A 25,349-nucleotide genomic window follows, 5' to 3' on the forward strand; every position below is an offset into this window, starting at 1 on the left:
TTTACCTTTTCCTTTTCTTTTTCCTTTCCTTTTCTTTTTCCTTTCCTTTCCTTTTCTTTTTCCTTTCCCATTTCCTTTCCTTTCCCCTTTCCTTTCCTTTTCTTTCCCCTTTCCTTTTCTTTCCCCTTTCCTTTCCTTCACCGTGACCCAGTGATGACATCATTGGTTCCTAAATCATCTATGTAATGAAAAGGGAAAGGTTTTATTTAAACATTTCATTAGGATACTGATGAAGGGAAAAGGAACCAGGGAAGGCAATATATATGCAGACTAAACTTTGAAGTCCCAATGAAACTGATAATAAAATAACCCGGGAAGAATTCTGTGTTAGACAACAAAGCCGCCGTATTGCTGTCATGATCTGATAATTGAGCTTTTTCACTAAAGGAAGGCAAAGTGCTGGAATGATGTGCTCAGTGCATTAATCCACAGCAACCAATCAGATCCGAGGACTTTATTTAGATCCGCAAAATAATCTTTTTGATTGGTTGTCAACACTTTCATCACTTTGCTCCTTACTCTGCTTTATGAATGAGTCTGTTAGGTGTCAGTGCTGCCTGTCTGCCGGTGTCACACTACATGACACCCTGTGTGTGAGTATAATGGGGACATAGTGTAACATGAGTGGACTTGTGGCTTAGTACCCACCCTCACATCACTGCTCAGGCAGCCTGGGAACACTCCTGCTTTGTATTTACAGTTGCCTGTGTGTGGAAACTTCTGTGTCTGCCACACACTCCGAGCTGCACTCCCTCCAAACCGTTTTCCTGACAGAAGGCTTTGGCTGGGACTGGATTCAGGCTGAGCTCTGGATAGCTGGCTGCAGAGACTGAGAGCTGATCAGATCCCTACACTGGAGGGAGTGTCCGCCGCCTGAGAGCCAAGCCAGGGGTGAGTCTATGGAGTGAACCCAGGTACACCTGTCACTTCATGGGACCCTGAGGTCTGCAGACACTGGGATGGGGGCCACCATAAAACTTCCCACACTACCAGATTCTCTTCTCCTCTCCTCTCCTCTCTTCTCCTCTCCTCTCCTCTCCTCTCTTCTCTTCTCTTCTCTCTTCTCTTTCATTTTCACTCTCTCTTTTCCTTTCTCTTTTCCTCTTCCTCTTTTATATTCTTTTAACTCCTTTGTGCTGTCCTGCATTGTATTTCCACTTCTATATGTTTACTTAATTTCCCTTTCTATACATTTCTCTTTCTATCTTCTTTCTGCCATTTCTCCCTTCTCTTCCCTTCCCTCACTTCCCATTTTACTCCATCCCTTCCTTCCTTTCATTCCCTCTCCCTCCATCACCTGTCCTTTCTTTTTTTCCCCTTTTTCACTTTAATTTCCCTCTCTTCCCTTCCTTCCTTCCTTCCTTCCTTCCTTCCTTCCTTCCTTCCTTCCTTCCTTCCTTCCTTCCTTCCTTCCTTCCTTCCTTCCCTTCTCTCCTCTTTCTTTCCTATCCTTCCCTTTTCTCCCTTTCCCTTTCCTCTTTTCCTTTCCTATCCTTTCCTCCTGTCCCATTCCTCTCTTTTCCTTCCCTTCTATTCTTTTTCTATCCTTCCCTTTCCTCTGCTCTATTTCTCCCTTTCCTTTCCTTTTCCTCTCCTCTCCTTTCCTTTCGTTTCCTTTCCTTTTCTCTACTTCCCTTTCCTCTGCTTTATTTTCTTCCTTTCCTTTCCTCTCCTCTCCTCTCCTTTCCTTTCCTTTCCTCTCCTTTCCTCTCCTCTCCTTTCCTTTCCTTTCCTCTCCTCTCCTCTCCTTTCCTTTCCTCTCCTCTCCTTTCCTTTCCTCTCCTCTCCTTTCCTCTCCTTTCCTTTCCTCTCCTCTCCTCTCCTCTCCTTTCCTCTCCTCTCCTTTCCTTTCCTCTCCTCTCCTCTCCTCTCCTGTCCTTTCCTCTCCTTTCCATTCCTTTCCTCTCCTCTCCTCTCCTTTCCTCTCCTCTCCTTTCCTTTCCTCTCCTCTCCTCTCCTCTCCTCTCCTCTCCTGTCCTTTCCTCTCCTTTCCATTCCTTTCCTCTCCTTTCCTCTCCTCTCCTTTCCTCTCCTCTCCTCTCCTTTCCTTTCTTCCTGTTGTACCCCCTTTCATATCCTTCACTATTTCCCATCAGGACAGGATGCTCAGCATTAGGCCCTGCTCACACCTGTGTGTTTGATGTGCAGTTAGGTACAGTGTCCCCCTCTCTAATTGTCCTGTTTACCATTTCATCAAAATTGAAAGAAAATTTTGGGTTGTCACCAGAACAGGAAAGAGAAGAAATCTTCCAATGGGGACACTAGTTCTGGGGACAACCAGGGATTCCCTCACTTTGAAGGGAATTCCTCTCACTTCCTGTTTTGTTTGTGGCACAGGAAGTGAAGGGAAATCTTACTAATGGGGACCCAGATGGAAAAAACTGACAGGGGTTATACCTATCCAAAATTATTTTTTCAAAAAGTTTAGAGAGTGTAGGGGGGACTGTCCCTTTAATAAGTTTCTTTTTGGTATCTGTTGAGTACTCCTTTAAAGCGGTATTAAACCCAAAATGTAATCTATGCAGTTTACCAATCATTAGATGTGGCGGCTGCATACGTTTTCTTTTTTTAAACTTTCCTCCCCTCTGTTTTCACCTGGTGATCTGGCCAGCAACATACCTCCTGTAATAGACCGCCCTCACTCTGGATGAAGGAGCACAGGGGGCACCTTTGGACAGCAGCATTGGTGATCTGGCCGGTAACACACCTCCTGTATTAGAGCGCCCCCACTCTGGATGAAGGAGCACAGGGGGCACCTTTGGACAGCAGCATTGGTGATCTGGGCGGTAACACACATCCTGTATTAGAGCGCCCCGACTCTGGATGAAGGAGCACAGGGGGCACCTTTGGGTAGAAGCATTCGTAATCTGGCCTGTAACACACCTCCTTTATTAGAGCGCCCCCACTCTGGATGAAGGAGCACAGGGGGCACTTTTGGACAGCAGCATTGGTGATCTGGCCGGTAACACACCTCCTGTATTAGAGCGCCCCCCACTCTGGATGAAGGAGCACAGGGGGCACCTTTGGACAGCAGCATTGGTGATCTGGGCGGTAACACACCTCCTGTATTTGAGTGCCTCCACTCTGGATGAAGGAGCACAGGGAGCACCTTTGGACAACAGCATTGTCAGTCTGGAGGAAGGGGAGTGTTGGATTGACTAGCTGATTTAGATACACTAGCAAACTGAAGCCAAACTCTAGCTCAAACTTTATAATTAGTTACAGCAACAAGTTTGTTCATTTTTGGGACCAAGGTTTCACATAAATAAATAAAAGCTGATGATTCTAAGCACCCCTGCCAGTGTTAAGCAGTTTGTCTCATCCATGTTAACTGATACACTCTGCTGGAGAGCTTGTGCTTCTGAAAAGCAACAGACTTGCTTGCAGGATCACCAGATGAAAATAGAAGAGTGAAAGCCTAAAAAAGAAAACAAATGCAGCCGTCACATCTAAGAATCGGTAAGCTGCAATATAATAAATGTTTGCTTTTGGGTTTAATACCGCTTTAAGTCTAACAATACTTTCCTTGCACCCGTCCAACAACTCAACCCCTTCGCGTTCACTACGTTCCACTTCTCTTCTGACTGGTAGTTTTTTCTTGATACATGGCATACAGAACAAGGAGGGAATGTGAGTTGTGTACAACCACCGGATTGTCCCAGACTGGCAGCCAATAGCGGATCGGAGACAGAAAAATATTTTCTTTGCAGCGAGTTACGCTTGTCTCTGCCAAATTAACAATGAACTCCATCTCTCTGACAGCCCCGCCACAGTCACAGAATTGTTGTGAAGCAGACGCGGCTTCCATAGACCGGTGTGCAGTTAATGAGGACGCCGTATTCCCGTCACCCATAAAAAGCCATGTTGCCGAGACTCGCACTGATAGCCGGTAAGTGACATTTATTTTGCTGCTCGTGAAACAGTTGTAGGAATTCTGAAAGAAAAACATTCCCAGTTATAAGGCTAGGTTCAGATCTATGCAGGTTGCGGTTGATGTGTTTTCCCGACGCGGTTTGCAGTTTTGAACGTGCATTTTTGCAGCATTTTTTGTTTTTTTTTAAAACAGAAATGTATGGCAGTTCTGTTCATGTAGTGCGACTTTCATGTGACTTTACACTCTCTGCCACTCAAGTAGCAGCAAAGAAGTGCAGGAATCTTTATGTGACCAAAGTCGCATGTTAGGGTTAAATGTTAGGGTTAGGGTTAAATGTCAGGGTTAGGGTTAAATGTCAGGGTTAGGGTTAAATGTCAGGGTTAGGGTTAACGACTAGGGTTAGGGTTAAATATTACGGTTTAATGTTAGGGCTAAGGTGACATTTTAGGGTTAGGGTTAAATGTTAGAGTTAGGGTTAAATATTAGGGATGGGGTTAAATATTAGGGATGGGGTTAAATGTTAGGGTTAAATATTAGGGATGGGGTTAAATGTTAGGGTTAGGGTTAAATGTCAGGGTTAGGGTTAACGACTAGGGTTAGGGTTAAATGTTACGGTTTAATGTTAGGGCTAAGGTGACATTTTAGGGTTAGAGTTAAATGTTAGAGTTAGGGTTTAATGTTAGGGATGGGGTTAAATATTAGGGTTAGGGTTAAATGTTAGGGTTAGGGTTAAATGTTAGAGTTAGGGTTTAATGTTAGGGATGGGGTTAAATATTAGGGTTAGGGTTAAATGTTAGGGTTAGGGTTAAATGTTAGGGTTAAATGTTAGGGATGGGGTTAAATATTAGGGTTAGGGTTAAATGTTAGGGTTAGGGTTAAATGTTAGGGTTAAATGTTAGGGATAGGGTTAAATGTCAGGGTTAGGGTTAATGACTAGGGTTAGGGTTAAATGTTACGGTTTAATGTTAGGGCTAAGGTGACATTTTAGGGTTAGGGTTAAATGTTAGAGTTAGAGTTTAATGTTAGGGTTTAATGTTAGGGATAGGGTTAAATATTAGGGATGGGGTTAAATGTTAGGGTTTAATATTAGGGTTAGGGTTAAATGTTAGGGCTAGGGTTTAATGTTAGGGTTAAATGTTAGGGTTTAATATTAGGGTTAGGGTTAAATGTTAGGGCTAGGGTAAATGTTTATTTATTTATTTATTTATCTAGTTTATATAGCGCCAAAGGGTTTGCTCAGCGCTGTACAATAGAGGGGGGACAATACATGAAACAGTACAGTAACATCAAACAGCACACGAGGGGTAAGAGGGCCCTACTCTTTCGAACGTACAATCTAGGAGGGAGGGGGTAGAGGCACAGGAGGAAACGGCTGTGGGGGATGGAGTGGTAGGAGGAGGGAAGGGCAGTGGCTGTTAGGTGAGGGTGGGGTAGGCTTCCCTGAAGAGGTGGGTTTTCAGGGAGCGCCTGAAGGTGAGGAGGGAAGGTGACAGTCAGGTGGATTGGGGTAGTGAGTTCCAGAGGATGGGGGAGGACCTGGAGAAGTCTTGCAGTCGTGCGTGGGAGGAGGAGACCAGGGAGCAAGATAGAAGGAGGTCCTGTGAAGAGCGAAGGGTACGGGTAGGGTGGTACCTGGGAATCAGGTCGGTGAGGTAGTTAGGGGCAGTCTTGTGAATGGCCTTATAGGTCAGGGTGAGCAATTTGAATTTAATGCGTTGGGCAATGGGGAGCCAGTGGAGGGAGAGGCAGAGGGGGGTGGCAGAGGTGGAGCGGCTGGTGAGGTGGATGAGTCTGGCAGCTGAGTTCAGGATGGTCTGAAGCGGGGAGAGTTTGCACTGGGGTTAGGGTTAAATGTTAGGGTTAAATGTTAGGGTTAGGGTTGTATTTATTTAAAATATTTCCATAGAGAGGTTCAGGTAAATATCCTGTTACTGCTACTAAAGGTTGCTAAGGATCATAGGAATTAAAGCAGAACTTCACTCAAAGCATGAAGTCCCGCTGGTCTCCCCCCCCCCCAGCCTGTACAGGTATTTTTTTTTGGGGGGGGGGATTACTCCACAATCCTTGACTAGGCAAGGATGACGTACCTTTCCTTGACCCCTCCTCTCCCGCAATCTCCTGAGACACGAAACATATTCCAGAAGGCTGCAGGACCATTCATAAAGCGCAGTGCGATCTTGGCCATATGGAGGGCGGAGCCGGAGGACCATTCATAAAGTGCGGAGCCAGCTGTAGTTCCTCAGGAAGCTACAGCCAGCTCCTGTATCCAAGATGGTGCTACAGCAGAAAGAAGAGCCGGCCGTGATTGGACAGTGCTGAACCCCAGGCACTAGTAAGTACCTGATAAAAAAACAATTCAAAGCTGACGATCCCCTTTTAGCATCAATTTCCTGAGACCCTCTGCTCCATCTAGTGGTCATAATGTGGTATTTTCCATAACCACTCTAGGAATGAATAACATTCGACCTGTAGGGGACATCGAAGGGAACATTCGACTGATGCAAATTTAGCGATAAATAAACTCCTTGGTATGTAAAGTGAACACAACTATTTAGTAAGCTAAGTGACCAATCCTGGCTTCCCCCATGAACAGTCTCAGCTCCGCCCGGCTGGCTTGCTAAATGTCAAGTGTGGTCGGCCGCGTTCTGCTTTTCTTGCCTGGAGCTGCTTTTTCATTTTTTTTTTTCGCGTTCCCTTTCACGGTACATATAAGTGAAAAAACATATCATCCTCTGGTCCTGTGCAATGGATAAAACATTACAGGACGCGGCCATCGCATTTCCTGAAGTGTAACGCATGCGGGGGGGGGGCTGCGATTTATACGGTGGGGATCCCAGGAGGCTGGAAGGAAAACACATCATTACCAGGACTGTTTCCACCCCGAGCTTAGAACGTCTGCTCCTGTTCTTGCCATTACCGGAGGATCCCAAGACGGCTAACAATGGAAATGACCGCCATTCCCCGCCTCGTGGCTTTCCCCGAAATACTTGTATTTACATTTATTATATCACAGCTTCCCAATTCTCCGATGGGACGGCTGCATTCGTTTTCTTTTTTTAGGTTTCCTTTCTTTTATTTTCATCTGGCGATCCAGCCAATAAGTCTGTTTTTTTTTTTTTTTTTCAACAGAACAGATATAGCAGTTAGAGGGTCGGGACAAATCACTGACCACTGCTTACAATGATCAGCTTTAATTTACTCACATAAAACATAAAATCCCCCAAAACGAACAGTTTTCTGTTGCTGCTTATGAAGGGTGAGCTGGAGTTTGGCTTCAATTGGTTAGTGTATCTAAATCTGCTAGTCCGTTTAACACTCCCCTCCCCCCCTGCTGACTGACGATGCTGCTGTCCAAAGGCGTTTCTGGGTTGCTGGTGTGAACGAGTCCCTAAGCTGACCATAGACGCTACAGTCTGATTGTACAATCTCCTTTAGGGCCGGTTCATGCGACACGTGTTTCAGTTGCTTTTATCTGCATCCAAAACGCACGGAAAGTAGGTGATATGGTGATCGATGTCATAGTTCACATCGGCGCTTGCAGTTCCGGGGAGTTCCGGTTGCAGAAAAAAAAGTGCACAGAACTGCACTGCAACGCGGTAAAACGCATCAAAAACGTTCCAGAATGCACATGTCCCTATTTGAATTGAAGAAAAAGAGAGGGGGAAAAAATGAACTGGAATACAAAAGAAACTACCTGGAACACGTCAAACACGCGTTAAAAACTCACCCGAACGCGCCAAAAATGCACTGGATCGCACATGTCCCTATTTGCATTGAAGAAAAAAAGAGGGGAAAATGAACTGGAATACATAAAAAACAAATTGGAACACGGCAAAAACGCATCAAAAACGCACCGGGACATGCCAAAACGCGTCAAAAACGCGCATACAAAAACACATCCAGAATGCATCTGGACTGCATTTCTATAGTGTAGACCGACCCTTAGGGCCAGTTCACGCTACAAAAACGCACTCCAGATACATTTTTGCTCACAGTTCACACCACACGCAGTTCCGGTGCAGTTTTGATGCAGTTTGCTATGTTCCAGTACTGTTCTGTGCAGAAAAAATGCAGCAAGTCCTACTTTTTTTTCTGCACTGGAAACTGACTGGAATTGACTGCACTGGTGTGAACTAGGGCCATTGGAACACATGGAGAACACCGTGCATGCATTTTTGATGCAGAAAAAAAGCGCACTGAGCTGCATCTGGTGTGAAATAACCCTTAGGGCCGGTTCACACTATAGAAACGCAGTCCAGATGCGTTACAGATGCGTTTTTGCATGCGTGTTTTTTATGCATTCTGGTTCATTTTTTCCCCTCTCTTTTTCTTCAATTTAAATAGGGCCATGTGCGTTCCAGTGCGTTTTTGGTGTGTTCCGGGGTGTTTTTCCGCGTTTCAGTATGGTTCTGTGCAGAAAAAATGCAGCATGTTCTACTTTTTTTTCTGCACCAGAAACTGACTGGAACTGACTGCACTGGTGTGAACTAGGGAACACGTGGAAGAAAAATATATTTTGAATATATTTTTAAAATATTCTTCCCAAATATATTGACATACAGTGGGGATCAAAAGTTTGGGCACCCCAGCTAAAAATTTGTATTAATGTGCATAAGGAAGCCAAGGAAAGATGGAAAAATCTCCAAAAGGCATCAAATTACAGATTAGACATTCTTATAATATGTCAACAAAAGTTAGATTTTATTTCCATCATTTACACTTTCAAAATAACAGAAAACAAAAAAATGGCGTCTGCAAAAGTTTGGGCACCCTGCAGAGTTAATATCTTGTACTGCCCCCTTTGGCAAGTATCACGGCTTGTAAACTCTTTTTGTAGCCAGCCAAGAGTCTTTCAATTCTTGTTTGAGGTATCTTTGCCCATTCTTCCTTACAAAAGTCTTCCAGTTCTTTGAGATTTCTGGCCTGTCTGTCACGCACTGCTCTATTAAGGTCTATCCATAGATTTTCAATTATGTTGAGGTCAGGAGATTGTGATGGCCATGGCAAAACCTTCAGTTTACGCCTCTTGATGCAATCCCCCGTGGATTTCGAGGTGTGTTTAGGATCATTATCCATTTGTAGAAGCCATCCTCTCTTTAACTTCAGCTTTTTCACAGATGGCATCAAGTTACCATCCAAAATTTGCTGAAATTTTATTGAATCCATTTTTCCTTCTACTCGTGAGATGTTCCCTGTGCCACTGGCTGCAACACAACCCCAAAGCATGATTGATCCAACCCCATGCTTAACAGTTGGACAGAGGTTCTTTTCATTAAATTCTGTGCCCCTTCTTCTCCAAACATACCTTTGCTCATTCCGGCCAAAAAGTTCAATTTTAACCTCATCGGTCCACAGAACTTGTTTCCAAAATGCATCAGGCTTGTCTATATGTTCATTTGCAAAGTTCAAACGATGATTTTTGTGGTGAGGATGTAGAAGAGGTTTTCTTCTGATGACTCTTCCATGAAGACCATATTTGTACAAGTATCTCTTTATAGTGGAATAGTGTACCACAACTCCAGTGTCTGCCAGATCTTTCTGGAGGGATCGTGCAGTCAAACGTCGGTTTTGAATTGTTTTTCTCACAATCCTGCGAGCTGTTCTGTCTGATATTTTTCTTGGTCTTCCAGATCTTGCTTTAACTTCCACTGTTCCTGATGACTGCCATTTCTTAATTACATTCCGAACAGAGGATATTGACATCTGAAAACGCTTTGCCATCTTCTTATAGCCTTCTCCAGCTTTGTGAGCGTCAACTATTTTCAGTTTCAGTTTTCTAGACAACTGTTTAGAAGAACCCATGGTGATGATTGTTGGGGCAAGGTCAGATGAGTCTGGGCATTTAAAACCTTTGAGATTGACATCACCTGGTCTTCCCAGACACAAAACAAGTGTCAGTCTCCCTAGGTCTGGTGCACCATGCAAGATCTCACCTCGTGGAGTGTCAATGATCATGCGATTCCTTGCAGTGCGATTTAAGCCCGATCATTTTGTATGGGTCTCAAATCGCAGCGCCCCCGCATGGAGAAAGGTGCAAGTATCATTTTTTTTTTATAAACGTAAATCGGTGTCCTAAAATGTATCTACAAACCCAGTAAAAAATCACTAAAGAAAAGTCCAACTTTCACCCTATAATTTTTTTTTGCCGCCCAGGATTCGTTGCATTTCCCGCGCCTTGTGAAATGAATGTCTTTTACTTGTCTAGCCGCTTTCTGCATCACAGGTCGCAGCACCAGAAGTCGCAGCGGTGTGAACCAGGGCTAAAGAAGATGGTACAATCAGATTGTATAGTGCGTGGCCAGTGTACAGGGAAGGCAGGAGGCTCTGGGCCCTGAATGTTCAGGTTAGGAGGTCGATGTTCTGATCACACGGAGGACTCTGTGCCCCGGGGCCGTGGAAGAGGCTGGGGGGGGATCCGGCATTCTTGCTTTGATGGTAGTTGGCGCAGACGGGGAGACGGTTAAGGTGCCTGCCGTGCAAGCCTCGATCTGCAGCTCTGCAGGGGGAGTGCCGAGACATAACGGTGCATTGTGTGTCAGACATTTCTCAATGCCATGTGGTTTTCACAGTCACAATGGGCTCCATGTGTAACAAGGGGCCTGAAAGCAAAGCGTCTGTGCTGCCCGTGTCGACCAATCAGATTATCCCTTTCATTCGCATTTACAGGGGCACAGCATCAAATATAATTTCTCATCCTAAATCCATGCATACTAAGTAATGCACACTTCCAGGTATTTCTTACCTCACAATACTCCTCTTGCCTTCATCTGCTTTCCTCTCCAGGACGGAGCCATATTTATTGAGGCATCACCCGGGGTCTGCATCTGCAGTACTTCCTGGGCTGATATGCCGCCTCAGAAATGACACAGTCATGTGAATCCTGGCTGTGTTCACAAATGTCTGACACAAATCAGCCCCCTGCTGCAGCCTTTCACCTGCTACCTTGCTGCAAAGTTTCAACATAAAAGTATGATGGCCGAGAGAAAGGAGATTAAGAAATTTGAAATCGCATCTAATGAATGTGAATGTCGGTGTCTGAACACGTGCGATTTGCTGCAGCGTGATTTCTAAAGTAGTTCTTGCGTTACTTTTTCTGCAGTTTTGTTGCGATTTCGCATACATAGAATAGAAAGGAAATCGCACTGCAAATGACAAGAAATCATTGAAAATCTTCACGAGTCGCAATAAAGTCTTCAGAAATCGCACACAAATCAGATTTTAAAATCGCAGCGGTGTGACTGGTGACTAAGCCCTGGTTCACGCTGATGCAATGCGTTTCCCACACTGCACTGCAATCACACGGGGTCCATGCAATCTGCTGTGGGTGTCAATGGTAGCCCCTTGCCGCCAGCGCCTCCCGGCCCCTTAAGGGGTGTGTGATCGTGGGAGGCGGGGCGGGTTTTAGGGTCGTGTGACCGCCGTGATTGGTTGTCACAGCGGTCACATGATCGAAAAGGTTCCGATCGCAAGAGGCACCGGCAGGGAGCGTGCTGTCGGCACATGTTTGCATTCACACCCATGCGATCCAATTCTGGCAATCGCACTGCATTTTGCAATCTGTTTCGGGGTGTCATTGATTCAACCTGTTAGCGCCGACAGTATGCAAATATACGACCTCTCAGCGGCTGGGCCTTGATGCCAAGCGGCCATATATTTGCGTACTGTCGACGACAACAGGTTGAATTAATGACACCCCAAAACAGACAGTCAGAATCAGATCGCATGTGTTGTTTCAACGACCAGTAACCCCCCGGCATGTTATCCTATGTGTCCATACACACATGGGCTTTTATCAGCGTTTTTTGGTAGGGGCGATTTTTAACTGGAAAAAAAACAGAACTAGTGGATTTCTAGAGGAGCTTTTTAGCTGTTAAAAACGTTCTAACGCTGGTAAACGCAGCAAAATGCGGCAAACTTGCATTTTTGGGTGTTTTTCTTTTTAGTAAAAAATTTTTTTGTGTGTGTAAAAAATGATAAAAAAACTCTAAAAACCGCAAATGCTGGAAAAGTGCGGCTAAACGCTACTGCAAGAACACTAAAAAAAAACGCGTTTTTAAAGGGGTCACTGCTGGCAGGGCAGAGGACAGAGGTCACTGCTGGCAGGGAGGACAGAGGTCACTGCTGGCAGGGCAGAGGACAGGGGGTCACTGCTGGCAGGGCAGAGGACAGGGGGTCACTGCTGGCAGGGCAGAGGAAGGGGGTCACTGCTGGCAGGGCAGAGGAAGGGGGTCACTGCTGGCAGGGCAGAGGAAGGGGGTTTCTGCTGGCAGGGCAGAGGACGGGGGTCACTGCTGGCAGGGCAGAGGAAGGGGGTCACTGCTGGCAGGGCAGAGGACGGGGGTCACTGCTGGCAGGGCAGAGGACAGGGGGTCACTGCTGGCAGGGCAGAGGATGGGGGCAGAGCTCCTTCTCCCATCCCAGCACAGTACACAGCCTGGGCACAGGCAGCAGAGCTCCTCCTCCCCATACAATGCACAACTGAGATCAGTATAGTGTCCGGCTAGGGAGGTAAAGTATCAGATTAGGGTGGTATTGTGTCAATTTAGGGCAGCATAGTGGCAGGTTAGGGTTGGCTTTGGAGGGGCACAACTAAAATGTGGCTACATTCCTCCATACAGTGGGACTAACGCAGGGAGGCCACATTCCTCCATACAGTGGGACTAACGCAGGGAGGCTACATTCCTACATACAGAGGGACTAACGCAGGGAGGCCACATTCCTACATGCAGTGGCACTAAGGCAGGGTGGCTACATTCCTCCATACAGTGGGACTAACGCAGGGAGGCCACATTCCTCCATACAGTGGGACTAACGCAGGGAGGCCACATTCCTACATGCAGTGGCACTAAGGCAGGGTGGCTACATTCCTCCATACAGTGGGACTAACGCAGGGAGGCCACATTCCTCCATACAGTGGGACTAACGCAGGGAGGCCACATTCCTCCATACAGTGGGACTAACGCAGGGAGGCCACATTCCTCCATACAGAGGGACTAACGCAGGGAGGCTACATTCCTCCATACAGAGGGACTAACGCAGGGAGGCTACATTCCTCCATACAGAGGGACTAACGCAGGGAGGCCACATTCCTCCATACAGTGGGACTAACGCAGGGAGGCTACATTCCTCCATACAGAGGGACTAACGCAGGGAGGCTACATTCCTTCATACAGTGGGACTAAGGCAGGGAGGCCACATTCCTCCATACAGTGGGACTAAGGCAGGGTGGCCACATTCCTCCATACAGTGGGACTAACGCAGGGAGGCCACATTCCTCCATACAGTGGGACTAACGCAGGGAGGCCACATTCCTCCATACAGTGGGACTAACGCAGGGAGGCTACATTCCTCCATACAGAGGGACTAACGCAGGGAGGCCACATTCCTCCATACAGTGGGACTAACGCAGGGAGGCTACATTCCTCCATACAGAGGGACTAACGCAGGGAGGCTACATTCCTTCATACGGTGGGACTAAGGCAGGGAGGCCACATTCCTCCATACAGTGGGACTAAGGCAGGGAGGCCACATTCCTCCATACAGTGGGACTAACGCAGGGAGGCCACATTCCTCCATACAGAGGGACTAACGCAGGGAGGCTACATTCCTCCATACAGAGGGACTAACGCAGGGAGGCTACATTCCTCCATACAGAGGGACTAACGCAGGGAGGCCACATTCCTCCATACAGTGGGACTAACGCAGGGAGGCTACATTCCTTCATACAGTGGGACTAACGCAGGGAGGCTACATTCCTCCATAAAGTACCTTAGATTGTACGCTCCTTGAGGGTTAGGGACTGATGTGAATGTACAATATATATGTAAAGTGCTGTGTAAATGGACGGCGCTATATAAGTACCTGAAATAAATAAATACACTGGGACCAAGGAGAATGAATATCATCATAGTCACCCTCCAACAGGACGTCAGATCACAGCCGCAAACGAAAAGGAATTCAGAGATTTGGAGGAGGCTGGGAGCAATAGAAGGGATTTTTTAAAGTTTTCCAACTGTAGCGCCATCCCCATTGAGGCCACTGGTAATCGCTGGTTCTTCCCAAGTACAGAGGCTGCCCATCCCCATAAGCACCGGTCCATGTGCTCCGGCTCCAATAACTCAGTCTAAGGGATGTTGATTTGATATTAATTGCTTGAAGAACTTTAAACAGGAGAGGGGTTCAGGAAAGGGATACTCCAAAACGCTGCACAGTAACAGGACACTTTTCTCTAGGATTCCACTCCAGGATTCTGCTGAGGACAGGGGAACGGCCAGAACTCTGAGACCCTATGAGAGCCGTCCCAGTCCATAACTACCTCTGGCACTTATATCCCAAAGCACACAGTCACCAGGGATCACAATTCAGGGTCAGTACTCACAAGTCCCCAGGACAGCTGCCACCTTCCAGGACAAGACAATCCTTCTCCAGACCAGATCTCCTATGGCCCACATGAATGAAAAATATATTTGAAACAGGGGCGGACTGACCATTTAGAAACTCGGGCACTGCCCGAGGGCCTGGGGTCAGTAGGGGGCCCCATGAGATGCCCCTGGTACCTTTTTCATAGGCTTTTTTGAGTTTGGGCAAGGATACAGGGGCCCCATGGTCCCCTATTGCCCAGGGACCCTATGAGTTGTCAGTCCGTCCTGATTTGAAATATATTTTAAAAATATTCTTCCAAAATATATTGCCATATATTTAAAATGCTACAATTTTGGCTATATTCAATATATTTCAAAATATATTTCAATTAAAAAAAAAAAATATATATATATATATATATATATATATATATATACTGCATGTTGAAATGCGTTTTTATTACAAAATATATGAAAAGTATTTTTAAAAATACATTTCAAATATACTGTATATCATAAAAGCGCAGCGCTGTAAACTAATAAAACATAAATATCTTAAATCATACTGGAATGTATAAAGTGCAAACAAGTGCGTAGATAGTGCATTGGGACAGTTACATTTGCATGTTTTTTTTACATGGTTACATTGGGACAGTTACCGATACCTTAAGTGCTAGCAGCTTTTTCATTTATCCGTAATTAATTTATTTACATAATTTTACATATAATTTTTTAGAACTTGCTTTTCTACTCTCTATTTATGTGAATTTATGAATATATGAATTATCACCTATACCCTACAGTACTAGCGACTACTAGGTATAATACTAACTATAAGATCTCATTATATGAGCTCGCTTATATTTCTTAAAATATACTGTATGTCTTTAAAATTACATTTACCTACATGTTTGGAATGCATTTTCAAATATATGTAAAAATATATGTTAAAAAAAATCTGAAGAATATATTTAAAAAAAATATATTTAAAAAAATATATTTATTTACATATATCCTTCAGATTTTTTTTTTTAACATATAAAAAAGTAATTTTAACATATATTTTTACATATATTTGTAAATGCATTCCAAAAATGTAGATTTGTGTTTTTGAAGACATACAGTATATTTGAAATGTGTTTTTAAAAATATTTTTGTAATAAAAAAAGATTGTAAGCTCCAAGGATCAGGGCCCTCCTTTCCCTCTTGTATTGAACTGTATTGTTGCTGTATTGTCTCCCGTTATATTGTAAATTGCTGAGCAAACTGTTGGCGCCATAAATCCTGTATAATAATAATATATAAATCCTGTATAATAATAATATATAAATCCTGTATAATAATAATAATAATAATATATAAATCCTGTATAATAATAATATATAAATCCTGTATAATAATAATAATATATATATCCTGTATAATAATAATATATAAATCCTGTATAATAATAATATATAAATCCTGTATAATAATAATACTAATAATATATAAATCCTGTATAATAATAATATATAAATCCTGTATAATAATAATAATATATAAATCCTGTATTATAATAATAATATTATATAAATCCTGTATAATAATAATAATAATAACAATATATAAATCCTGTATAATAATAATGATAATATATAAATCCTGTATAATAATAATAATATAGAAATCCTGTATAATAATAATATATATAAATCCTGTATAATAATAATAATATATAAATCCTGTATAATAATAATAATAATAATAATAATAATATATAAATCCTGTATAATAATAATATATATAAATCCTGTATAATAATAATATATAAATCCTATATAATAATAATATATAAATCCTATATAATAATAATAAAAATGCATTCCTCCCCATTTTTTGGGGGGGGGGAGTGCGTCTTCTGGAGCGAAAAATACGGTAAGTGCGATAGCATGGTGCTAATCACACTACGCACGACGGTTGATCTTTTAATAAATAAACAGGCAAAGTGGAAATAGTCTGATCTTTCCCCGCGATATAAAATGAAGGCTTATATGAAGCAGATTGTTAAGCATCGAGAAGGGCAGAGATGAGTCCACATCTTCCAGATACAGATGGAGCGAAGTGACGGCACAGAAGCAGCTGGCACGGCTCACCATAGCTGGAATGTCTCGAAGTTCTCATGGTGTCGGTGCCATGAACAATCATATCCCTGTTCTGCGTCCATTGCAGCTGTAGACGCTCCCAGCCAGAATACATACTTACGCTGTCACATAATTTTCTTCTTGCAATTTCATTTTAATATCATTCCAGCCCGTTCTTCTCCGTCTACAGAAGAATGTGCTGCCGCCGAAGCCATGGAGGGGTTTGGCAAAGCTTCGGCTCTCCAGCTGTTCCTGAACTCCATCTCCCATGATCCTCAGCTAGTGCGATGGAGTTCAATGGTGGAAGACTTAAAGGAAACATCCAATTCCATATTGGTCCGCTCAGGGCTTTTTTTTTTTTTTCAGCGAGGGGGACGGAGGTTCACCTTCCAGCAGGACAACGACCTGAAATATCTAGCCAGAGCTGCAATGGAATGGTTCAGATCAAAGCATCTTCATGTGTTAGAATGGCCCAGTCACAGTCCAGACCTAAATCCAATGGAGAATCTGTGGCCAGACTTGAAAATTGCTGTTCCCAGACGCCCTCCATCCAATCTGACAGAGCTTGAGCGATTCTGCAAAGAAGAATGGGCAGAAATGTCCCTCTCTAGATGTGCAGAGACATCCCCAAAAAGACTTGCAGCTGGAATTGCAGAGAAAGGGGGTCCTACAAAGTATTGACTCCAGGGGGCTGAATACAAATACACTTTTCACAGATTTATTTTTTTGCAAATGTTGAAAACCATTTCTCATTTTCCTTCCACTTCACAGTTATGTGCCACTTTTTGTTGGTCTATCACATCAAATCCCAATAAAATACATTGTCGTTTTTGGTTGTAACATGACAACATGGGGTATAAATACTTTTTCAAAGCATTGAACAGAGACCGTTGATTGCTTCTCATTGGTTGTTATGACCAGGGCTTTTTATCAGCCGGGGGTGCGTAGTTCCAGCACCTCCAGCACTGAATGTATGTAATGGCAAGTGAGGCTGGAGGGTCTGTTCATGTTGGCTGCTGGCTACTGGGGGATCTATTGCCACTGGACAGGATCTATTTTTGCATGGTGGTCCATTGTCGCTATCGAGTCTCTAGGAGATCAATTGTTGCCGGAAGGGATCTACAGTGCTGTTGAGCGAGGAGCCCATTGTTGCTTGCTGATGCTGCTGGGAGTCTATTGTTGTTGGAGTGAGATTTTGTTGTGGGGGTCGATTGTTGCTGGGGGGGGCTATTATTGCTGTTGGAATCTATTGTCTCGGAGGGGGGGGGATAATGTTGCAGGCGGCAGAGGATTTTACTGCTTTTTTTGTTATCATTAACAAATTCCATACAAGATAATACTTAGCTCTGTGTTCTCCAAAACGAGCGGTACTGGGAGAGGGAGGAACCAAGGGACGGTGCTCAGAAGTGGGTAGGGGGTGGAACCAAGGGATGGCGCTCGGAGGTGGGTAGGGGGTGGAACCAAGGGATGGTGCTCAGAGGTGGGCAGGGGGTGGAACCAAGGGATGGTGCACGGACGTGGGTAGGGGGATGGAAACAAGGGATGGTGCTCGGAGGTAGGTAAGGGGTGGAACCAAGAGATGCTGTTTGGAGATGGTTAGGAGGTGGAACCAAGGGATGGTGCCCGGAGGTGGGTAGCGGGTGTAACCAAGGGATGGTGCTCGGAGGTGGGTAGGGGATGGAACCAAGGGATGGTGCTCGGAGGTGGGTAGGGGATGGAACCAAGGGATGGTGCTTGGAGGTGGGTAAGGGGTGGAACCAAGTGATGGTGCTTGGAGGTGGGTAAGGGGTGGAACCAAGGGACGGTGCCTGGAGGTGGGTATCGGGTGGAACCAAGGGATGGTGCTCGGAGGTGGGTAAGGGACGGAACCAAGGGACGGTGCTCAGAGGTGGGTAGGGGATAGAACCAAGGGATGGTGCTCGGAGGTGGGTAAGGGGTGGAACCAAGAGATGGTGCTCAGAGATGGGTAGGGGAAGGAACCAAGGGATGGTGCTCAGAGGTGGGTAGGGGATAGAACCAAGGGATGGTGCTCGGAGGTGGGTAAGGGGTGGAAACAAGGGATGGTGCACGGAGGTGGGTAGGGGAAGGAACCAAGGGATGGTGCTCAGAGGTGGGTAAGGGGTGGAACCAAGGGATGACTCAGAAGGGGGGGTTCCTGCACTTATCCTCTGAGAAAAAAAGCGCTGGGTCCGCTCTTCATTCTTTTTTTTCTTGCCGTATCACTAACCTTTAAAAATATTGCAATGGGTCAAAAATGGAATGAGAATGGACTAAAATTTCTATGAACTATTAGACAGAATACAGCACTTGTAAGGTCAGATCTGCAGCATGCTACAGCTTCAAACAAGAAAGATAGTACAGTGGGGTGGCAACATAATGCTGACATTCTTGTAGATGAGGGCTCCCCAAACTACAGCCAGCAGACCACATCTGGCCACTACAAGATTTTAGTGTGGCAAGAGCTATGAACAGTGGTGTAGGTCAGCATAGTCTGCCTATGGTCTTTGCTTCAACCATCACGTAATAGAGGACTCTGATGGGGACCCTGATGTAAGGAGGACTCTGATAGGGACCCTGATGTAATGGGGGGAGGCCCAGATTGGGACTCTGGTGTAAAGGGGACTCTGATGGGGACCATGATGTAAAGGGGGACTCTGATGTAAGGAGGACTTTAAAGGGGGAATCTGATGTAAGGGGGACACTGATGGGGACCCTGATGTAAGGGGAGACTCTGATGGAGACTCTAATGTAAGAGGCATTTTAATGGGGACCATGATGGGGGTTCTGATGGGGACCCTGATGTAAGGGGGGGCTCTGATATAAAGGGGACTCTGATAATGACCCTGATGTAAGGGGGGGCTCTGATGGGGAACCTGATATAAAGGGGACACTGATATAAAGGGTACTCTGATGGTGACCCTGATGTAAGGGGGCCTGTAATGGTGACCCTGATGTAATGAGGCTGTAGCGTAAGGGAGACTCTAATGGGGCTTGTCATGTAAGAGGGACTCTGATGGGGAAGCAGATATAAAAGGGGACCCTGATGTAAGGAGGGCTCTGACAGTGACCCTGATGTAAGGGGGGCTCTGACAGTGACCCTGATGTAAGGGGGGCTCTGATAGGGACCCTAAAGTGAGGGGGGCTCTGATGGGGATCCTGATATTAAGGGGGCTCTGATAGGAACCCTGGCATAAGGAGGGACTCTGATGGGGATACACAGAAGAATGATGGTGCAGGATATGATATCTGTTGGCATTGTGAGCAGATTAGATTTCCATTTCCCAGTTGTATGCCCACACTGGTCAGAGGTTGCATTGTAACCTGGAGTCTACATCCCATATCATGGAGGAAGGCTGAATTATCCCCGTCCTCCCAGGTCGTTGGGTTTGTAGATAACCGTCCTGCAGATGTTCACAGCTGTGCTGTTAAAATGTGTTATAGATACATTTATGAATTGTCAGACAATGGAGTAGATTAGGAATGATGGATTCCTCAGAGGAGATCTAGACAGGAACGTGTCTACAGCCATCATTCTTGAGGTCTACATCATGCTTGTAGTGGAGGTATAGCTGGCCACCATGGTAGAAGATGCACAGCCAGGAAGCAGCGGGTCCTAGCGCCTGGACATAGTGCACACGGTGCACCAGACAGTCTATAGGACCTCTGGCATGAACCTCCTAGAGCTAAGAAACCCATATTTGCTGCATCGTGCTTAATATGAATTAAAGGCAACTAGTCAAAGTTAGTTTAGAAATACTAGTTTGGTCCATGTGGGTCTGTCCTCTTAAAGCATATGTATAATAAACCTGTAGAGACCCAATGAAGTGCCCCTACCCTAAGTTTTGTGGGTGGTAAGGCTGTAGCCAGCCTGAGCTCAGATTGTTATTGTTCACTACAGTTTCCCCTGAGCCTAGGACATTGCTTCTGTCTGCTCCTGGTGAGAGTTCTCCAATGAGACAGAGTAAGAAGATGCATTGGGGTTGGTGTACTAAAATTAGTTTTAGTTGTAGTTGTGCATGGTAGCCAATATGCTTCTAACTTCAGCCTGTTCAGTTAAAGGACCCTGCATTCACTATATCCGCTCTCCCCGGACCCTGCATTCACTATATCTGGTCTCCCCAGGCCCTGCATTCACTATATCCACTCTCCCCGGACCCTGCATTCACTATATCTGGTCTCCCCAGGCCCTGCATTCACTATATCCACTCTCCCCGGACCCTGCATTCACTATATCCGATCTCCCCGGACCCTGCATTCACTATATCTGGTCTCCCCGGACCCTGCATTCACTATATCCGCTCTCCCCGGACCCTGCATTCACTATATCCGCTCTCCCCGGACCCTGCATTCACTATATCTGGCCTCTGTGGACCCTGCATTCACTATATCCGGTCTCCCCGGACCCTGCATTCACTATATCCGCTCTCCCCGGACCCTGCATTCACTATATCTGGTCTCCCCGGACCCTGCATTCACTATATCCGCTCTCCCCGGACCCCGCATTCACTATATCTGGTCTCCCCGGACCCTGCATTCACTATATCCGCTCTCCCCGGACCCTGCATTCACTATATCCGCTCTCCCCAGACCCTGCATTCACTATATCCGCTCTCCCCGGACCCTGCATTCACTATATCTGGTCTCCCGGACCCCGCATTCACTATACCTGGTCTCTCCGGACCCTGCATTCATTATACCTGGTCTCCCTGGACCCTGCATTCACTATATCCGGTCTCCCCGGACCCTGCATTCACTATATCCGGTCTCCCCGAACCCTGCATTCACTATATCTGGTCTCCCGGACCCTGCATTCACTATACCTGGTCTCCCCAGACCCTGCATTCACTATATCCGCTCTCCCCAGACCCTGCATTCAGTATATCTGGTCTCCCTGGACCCTGCACTCACTATATCCGCACTCCCCGGACCCCGCATTCACTATATCTGGTCTCCCCGGACCCTGCATTCACTATATCCGCTCTCCCCGGACCCTGCATTCACTATATCCGCTCTCCCCGGACCCTGCATTCACTATATCTGGTCTCCCCAGACCCTGCATTCACTATATCTGGTCTCCCCAGACCCCGCATTCACTATATCCGCTCTCCCCGGACCCCACATTCACTATATCTGCTCTCCCCAGACCCCGCATTCACTATATCCGCTCTCACTGGACCCTGCATTCACTATATCCGCTCTCCCCGGACCCCGCATTCACTATATCCGCTCTCACTGGACCCTGCATTCACTATATCCGCTCTCCCCGGACCCCGCATTCACTATATCCGGTCTCCCCGGACCCTGCATTCACTATATCTGCTCTCCCCGGACCCTGCATTCACTCTATCCGGTCCTGCGGGGATTGTCGGCTTGCTTTACAACTTACCTTTTTGTGGAGCGGGTCCAGTGTCACCCCGTGCGGTCGGTGTCACCCGGTGCGGGCCGCACCCCCCGCACCAGCCTCGGGACGCCACTGGCTGTCCCCAAGTGATAAAAACCAAAGTCAGAAATCAGGCCCATCCAGAACCAAGTTTTACCTTGAGCCCTCATGCACACGGGACGTTTTGATAATGCTGGTAATGTTAGCTGCGTAAAGTCACGTTAAAAACGTTTAACATTTTACCGTGTTTTTCCACGTTTGCATTTTTTGCGTTTTTTTTTACCCCAAAAAATTTTTAATGAAAAAAAGCCCCAAAACGCCAGTTTGTAGCGTTTCACCGCGTTTTACAGCGTTAGAGCGTTTTTACAGCTAAAAAACTCCTCTAGAAACCCACTAGTCCTGGGTTTTTTTTCTTGCCAAAAAACATTGATTCCAGTCTGTGTGTGTATGGGCACATAGGATAACATGCTGGGGGGTTTACTGGCTGTAGGAAAAAATGTCAAAAGCCAAAAACAGCCGCTGTAAAAATGTCCCGTGTGCATAAAAGCAGAAAATTTAAGTTCCACCATAATCTCTTAGATTGTAAGCTCCCAGGATCAGGCCCTCCTAACCCTCTTGTATTGAACTGTATTGTTGCTGTATTGTCTCCCGTTATATTGTAAAGTGCTGAGCAAACTGTTGGCGCCATATAAATCCTGTATAATAATCATGATTTTGAGGGATTCTCTTAAAGGGGATGCACAAAGGGTTACATGGCTGGTGGTGTTGAACCTGCAGCGTCAGTTGGTGGGAGATCCCCCCCTCACCCGGCCCAGCCCTCTGTTAACAGGGATTGTACAGCTGGAATGTGGGAGTGAGGACTCTGGAAATTTCAATAACTGACAGGATCAAAATTCTTCCCGGGGAAATGATTAGATGGGAATGGCTACAAAAAAGCAAATTGTCCGGCAGGGATTGTGTGCTGCAGGGAGGTGGCACAGGAATGTGTACAGGGCCGATAAGGAGTCAGCACACAGGGGCCCTGTCTAGGGATGGGGCCGGTAAATATATATAGACATTCTTCAGAGGGGTCACCCAGTCTGCTGGGAGAGTTTATTCTGGGAAGGATTGAACTTTTATTAGACGTTATGGAACCTGCGTCAATGTATCCCTGCGTCCGCACGGCGGGCCACGACAAAGCAGAGCAGGTTTCACCCCCCCCCCCCCCCCCCCCAAATGGCTCTCCCATCAGGATGGACAATCCCTCTTTAGGATGTCCACATCTCTCCGCTCCTTTTTTATCACAGCTGTCCTTCCTACAGGTCTGACAAGGAGGGCCGGATAGTTAATATAAAACAATTTTTTCATTTTGGATGGAGTAACCAACATGGAAGAAAAATATATTTGAAATATTAAATGAATAAAGATGGTGCAGCGCTGTGTGTGCTGTGATAAATAAATGAATTCATGGCAAGCAATAATAATGTGAATAAATATTTGAAGCGCTGCATAAATTGACAGCGTTATATAAGTACAGGAAAGAAAGAAAGAAAGAAGGAAAGAAAGAAAGAAAGAAAGAAAGAAGGAAAGGAAAGGGAAAGAAAGAAAAGGAAAGGGAAAGGGAAAGGGAAAGAAAGAAAGAAGGAAAGAAGGAAAGAAAGAAAGAAAGAAAGAAAGAAAGAAAGAAGGAAAGGGAAAGAAAGAAAGAAAGAAAGAAAGAAAGAAAGAAAGAAAAGGAAAGGGAAAGAAAGAAAGAAAGAAAGAAAGAAAGAAAGAAAGAAAGAAAAAGGAAAGGGAAAGAGAAAGAAAGAAAGAAAGAAAGAAAGAAAGAAAGAAAAAGAAAGAGAGAAGGAAAGAAAGAAAGAAAGAAAGAAGGAAAGAGAGAAAGAAAGAAAATGAAAGAGAGAAGGAAAGAAAGGAAGAAAGAAAGAAAGAAGGAGGAAAAGGAAAGAGAAAGAAAGAAAGAAAGAAAGAAAGAAAGAAAGAAAGAAAAAGAAAGAGAGAAGGAAAGAAAGAAAGAAAAAGAAAGAGAGAAGGAAAGAAAGAAAGAAAGAAAGAAAGAAAGAAAGAAAGAAAGAAAGAAGGAGGAAAAGGAAAGGGAAAAAAAAGAAAGAAATATAGATAATAATGTGACCCTGTGTATAATCAATATACTTATTGCATATATATAAAGTGTAACATAATCCAAAAAATAACTTTTAGAAATTGATAATAATTGCAATCAAAGTGACCGAATTATACACGTGACAATAATAAATTACAAAAAATCCCAAGTGAAAAAATAAATAAATAAATAAAAATAAAATTTTTTTTTTTTTTTTAAAATCCAGATTTTTATTCTTTCACTTTATATTGCTTCCTCAATGGTGCCAATCTATCCGTCACCTTCTGGCTTGTGGCTCACCTCATCAGTTTTGACCCTCAAGGAGTCATAAAGCAATTAAGATCACCGGATGACCCCAGGCAGGATAGGATAGGATCCATCTGACTGGATACAGGAACAGCTCCCTTCAATGGCTCAAAAAAGAAGGCAGAAAGAGAACTTCCATAGTGTAGTACTTTAGTATTTATTGGTAAAAATCACAATGCCAAGAGGCTACTCACAATAAAAACGAGGGTCACAGACCCACAGTCAGGTGTACATGAAAGGAGTTCCAAGATGGCGATTGCTGTCCATACGTAATGACGTCACCAAGCTCTATACTGTATGCCTTTAAAAATACATTTAATCTACATTTTTGGAATGGCTTTACAAATATATATAAAAATATATGATAAAATGACTTTTTTACATGTTAAAAAAAATCTGAAAAATATATTTAAAAAAATAAATTTTTAAAAAAATTTTGTAATATATAAAAAGGCACTAAAAAAACTTGCAGAATGTATATATATAGATATATATATATAGTATATATACGGCCAAAATTGTAGTATTTCAAATATATGTCAATATATTTGGGAAGAATATTTCCTGGCCACCGAGTTTATATTCCTGGTTGGGATTTTCCACCAATAGGCAGAGAGCTTTTATATGAAATCATCCAGCAGAAACAAAACCCACAGATGGAGGTAGCACAGGACAGACACAACCATCTCTGCGTCTACCAGCAGGAAGGACGTCATCATTTGTTTGCATTATTCATCTGAGGACGTCTATGAGGAACACTAAAAGGGGAACTTTTAATGACCAATCGGATGTTGTCTTTTTTAAATCCATTATGAGAAGAAGTTCCTGGTTGCTCAAGGTTGTCAAAACAGGAATTTGTTCTGCCAGAATCCCAGTTTTGGTATCTTTGGATGCAGTGAGGTTTGTCTTCAGTCCTGAAGATTCAGATCCAAGAGGGGTGAGGGTGAAATAAAGGGTATAGGTTTTCACTAGGAAGGGTTAGTGTTGGGGTTACAGGGAGGGATAGTGTTGGGGTTACAGGGAGGGATAGTGTTGGGGTTACAGGGAGGGTTGGTGTTGGGGTTACAGGGAGGGATAGTGTTGGGGTTACAGGGAGGGATAGTGTTGGGGTTACAGGGAGGATTAGTGTTGGGGTTACAGGGAGGGATAGTGTTGGGGTTACAGGGAGGGATAGTGTTGGGGTTACAGGGAGGGTTAGTGTTGGGGTTACAGGGAGGGTTAA

General features: G+C 44.7%; 1 protein-coding gene across 3 annotated transcripts in view; it reads left to right on the plus strand.

The window, feature by feature from the left end:
* The first annotated feature begins 680 nt into the window (after positions 1 to 680).
* LAMB2 (laminin subunit beta 2) overlaps positions 681 to 25,349 on the plus strand; it is a 150,615-nt gene continuing 125,946 nt past the window's right edge. The window contains exons 1-2 of one of the 3 annotated variants that reach the window (XM_089690721.1): positions 681 to 891; positions 3,763 to 3,889. In XM_089690721.1, coding sequence (XP_089546847.1) covers positions 3,862 to 3,889 — 28 coding nt within the window. In that variant the 5' untranslated portion in view covers positions 681 to 891; positions 3,763 to 3,861. Of the gene's footprint in view, positions 892 to 2,014; positions 2,153 to 3,016; positions 3,460 to 3,762; positions 3,890 to 25,349 lie in introns of those variants that run through there. The other 2 variants (XM_089690722.1, XM_089690723.1) reach the window with 2 other exon arrangements.

This window comes from Staurois parvus, unplaced genomic scaffold, assembly GCF_062004578.1.
Source record: "Staurois parvus isolate SC_StPar_1 unplaced genomic scaffold, SC_StPar_1.0 ptg000540l, whole genome shotgun sequence".
In the NCBI taxonomy this organism is placed as follows: Eukaryota; Metazoa; Chordata; class Amphibia; order Anura; family Ranidae; genus Staurois; species Staurois parvus.